Raw genomic sequence first — 3044 nt, forward strand, 5'->3', positions numbered from 1 at the left:
CCCCCTCCGGCGACTGGTTGGTTATTCTGCCATCAACGAGATCGCTAAGGAGACCACCATCTTTGTTAAAAGGATGTGCTCTCTCTTTATATATGCTAGCTCTGATGTTGACGCCTGTCATTTACTGAAGGTGGGACAACTGACCCGGGTCAAGTCAGTGGTGCACTATAGGTCCCAGACCGGAAGTCCTGGCCGGTGGTTGGTCCAGATTGGAGGTCCTGAGGCCGATGGTAGAGGCCGATGGTAGGATGGTCCAGACCCGGTCAGCGTGCGCAGCCCCGGTCGTCGTCAGGTTGGAAGCACGATTCGAAGGGACCGAAAGGGTCGTCATCTTGGTCGTCTCTGCGGTTGAGGCTATTGCGTACGACTCTGGAAAGGAGGGCATTTGTCTCACGCAATCGATGAAGACCGCGTTCCGCCTCTTCCAGCTTAAGTCGGTAATCTCGCACTTGTGCGTGCAATTGCGCCTGCTCCTGTTGGGCACGCTGCTGGTCCAATTGCGCCTTCTGTCGACAACTCATGATCGTAGACGCTTGACTTATCACCGCCTTACGCAACGTTTCAGCCAACCGCGTCCTGCCAACCCACTCTCGAAGGACAGGCCGCAATCGCGTCCGTGCGTCCTCAATAGACGCGGAATCCTTCAGTAATTCTACAAATCCGTTCAATGTATCTTCCAACAACTGCTCCTTGGGACCTGCCGCTGCTGCCATGTTGGGACCTGCCGCTGCGGCCATGCTGGAACCTGCGGTTGCGACCATGTTGCGACCTGTGACTACGGCCGTATCGTCCGACGTGCGGGAAGCAAAGTCAGAAGGATGGCTCTCTGCTTCCTCATCCATTCTCGTGCGCTTGTGCCTTGGGGCGCTGCGGCTCTGGCCATGTGCCGTCGTAGTAATGTTTGCGACGATCGTCCGAGCCTCAGCCAAGTCGTTCTGGGTCGTCTCCAATATAGAAATCAAGAAGGGTCGAGACTGCTCCGGGAACTCCCGCTCCAGCTCACTCAAATTGGGCGCGTAACCAGAATAAGGAGAGTCGCCAATCATCGGCGGACCGCCCATGGCTGCACCTGGCGGACCTCCCGCCAAGGCGCCACCTTCATTACGAGGCACGCTCCTAAAGATGTCCTCATCTCCTCTAAATTCGCGCGTTCGACGCTTCTTCATCAATACCGCCGCTGTGGGCATTGGACGGCGTTCCTACTGGTATCAAAAAGAACCTATGTCTGCGACCTGCGATGTCGCCGGCTCAATTATAATCAAATATTCCTCAAAGTCGTCCGACAGAAGCCCCTCGCCCGCCTCTGCACTCCGACCCTTAGAACCACCCTCCTTGCCACCCTCAGCCTCCTCGCTACCCTCAGCCTCCTCGCCACCCTCAGCCTCCTCGCCACCCTCAGCCTCCTCGCCACCCTCAGCCTTCTGGCCATCGTCAGCCAAAGTCGTCGCCGAGCTTGAGGAGGCCTCGTCCTTTTCTGCTGCTTTACCGGCGCCCGTTTCTGCGCCGCCACGATCGGTGCCCCCTTTGCCAGTCGTTTGGTCCATCAAGCCGCGACAGAAGATCGATTTTGTCAAAGCGTTCATCCACGCCCGCTTGCACTGCATCGTGCTGCAGCACATCGTCAGAGGCTCAGGATTCAGCTTCCGCGCGATTTGGAAACACCTCGGGTCGGACGCCAGAGGTAGAATTGGGTAACTGAACGTAGCGACGTTCATTCTCAGCGAACTCAGGCTAAGCTCCTTCGCTGTTAGATTAGCCGGTACCACCTTGGGCATATCCTTGTCATATACATACAAGTATCCCGTATACTTCTTTTGACAACCATCAACATGAGGGGACTCGACTTCCAGGACCCGGCTAATCTTCGCCAAAGCCTCGTTTGTTGGATTGTATAAAGGATCTATCTGGTTAGATGCGCATATAAGAGCTAGATACACCGGCAACAGCACTCCTTTCATGTCAGATGAACCAGAGAAGGATTTGGTTCCTTTCACCTTAGGGTTTGATGGTTGAAACCGGCCCTTAGCACACGTGTGTGCACACGGGTTTCGCAGCGCTCGCCAAATCCGTTCATGGGGTTAAATTATGCCTGCACCGGAGTGGTAGAGTCTTGATACGATCTAGAACTTCAGGGGCTCTACCAGATGTCCTTCCCTGATAAATTCTGTCCGCCAAGTCAGCAGAGCCGAAAATCTGAATTGCGTGGTCCCTATCGTTCCAGTCGACCACATCAAGGATGCATACAGCGTCCGTTCCCCGGTAGCGGTAGATGACGACGAGATTGCCGTTGATCGTATGACAGAAGGTACCATTAGGATGTACTGTTTTAGATCTTGCGCTGCGAGCATCCTGTTTCATAGTCTGATAAATAAGTTTAAGAGTCTCAGAGATCGCACTACCACTTTCGTTACTGGTTTGGTCGTCAGTGTTGGTCTTGGCTTGAACGTCGGTCTCATTCCTGGTGTGGTTAGCTTTGGTCCAGGTGGAGAGACATTCGACGCAGACGTCAAAATTGGGTGTTACGTTGTCGAGTACGTTGGTAAGCCAATTGGGGAAATGAGCGTTTTGTAGGTTATGGTAGCCTACTTGATATGGGTAGATGGCTACAATGGGAGTACCAACAACAATGTCCACATTAGACACCAGGAGAGCACCTGGGCAAACATCAACCACAAAGCAGATGCTCAGTCCAATAGGGTTGGGTCGATGGGGGGTTCTCGTAGCGAACACGGCACGTTTCTCTACCAGTTTCGGCACCGTAACTTGAGAATTTAGTTTGGCAAAGTTCTGACCACCTATAATAGCGCCCTTACTCGTATTCAGGTGGAATAAGAACAAGACCAACACTGCCTCACCCCTATTAGGCACCCAGCCCAGAGTCTCAAGCAACTTGATACTAGCATAGCTTGCTTCTCCGGAACATAGACCCTGTCGAGGGGTGCCCCACTTCTCGTAAAAAGAACCATCGTACACGTAACCCACAATACTCATGCGCCCTCCCAATTTCTTTTTACCTCGGCTGGTCCTACACCCCCCCCCCCCCC

At 53.7% G+C, this 3044-nt stretch overlaps 3 protein-coding genes across 3 annotated transcripts; all 3 read right to left on the reverse strand.

The window, feature by feature from the left end:
• Positions 1-263: 263 nt before the first annotated feature.
• On the reverse strand, positions 264-1187 carry GNI_127140 (hypothetical protein; the record flags this gene model as incomplete). The annotated part of the gene is made up of 1 exon (XM_011133742.1): positions 264-1187. The coding sequence occupies one exon, from the start codon at positions 1185-1187 to the stop codon at positions 264-266; it is 924 nt and encodes a 307-aa protein (XP_011132044.1).
• A 21-nt stretch (positions 1188-1208) lies between these two features.
• GNI_127150 (hypothetical protein) lies at positions 1209-1958 on the reverse strand (the record flags this gene model as incomplete). Its single annotated transcript, XM_011133743.1, has 1 exon — positions 1209-1958. The coding sequence occupies one exon, from the start codon at positions 1956-1958 to the stop codon at positions 1209-1211; it is 750 nt and encodes a 249-aa protein (XP_011132045.1).
• A 112-nt stretch (positions 1959-2070) lies between these two features.
• GNI_127160 (putative bacterial YaeB-like protein) lies at positions 2071-2991 on the reverse strand (the record flags this gene model as incomplete). Its single annotated transcript, XM_011133744.1, has 1 exon — positions 2071-2991. The coding sequence occupies one exon, from the start codon at positions 2989-2991 to the stop codon at positions 2071-2073; it is 921 nt and encodes a 306-aa protein (XP_011132046.1).
• Positions 2992-3044: the final 53 nt, after the last annotated feature.

This window comes from Gregarina niphandrodes, assembly GCF_000223845.1.
Source record: "Gregarina niphandrodes unplaced genomic scaffold scaffold00031, whole genome shotgun sequence".
NCBI lineage: Eukaryota > Apicomplexa > Conoidasida > Eugregarinorida > Gregarinidae > Gregarina > Gregarina niphandrodes.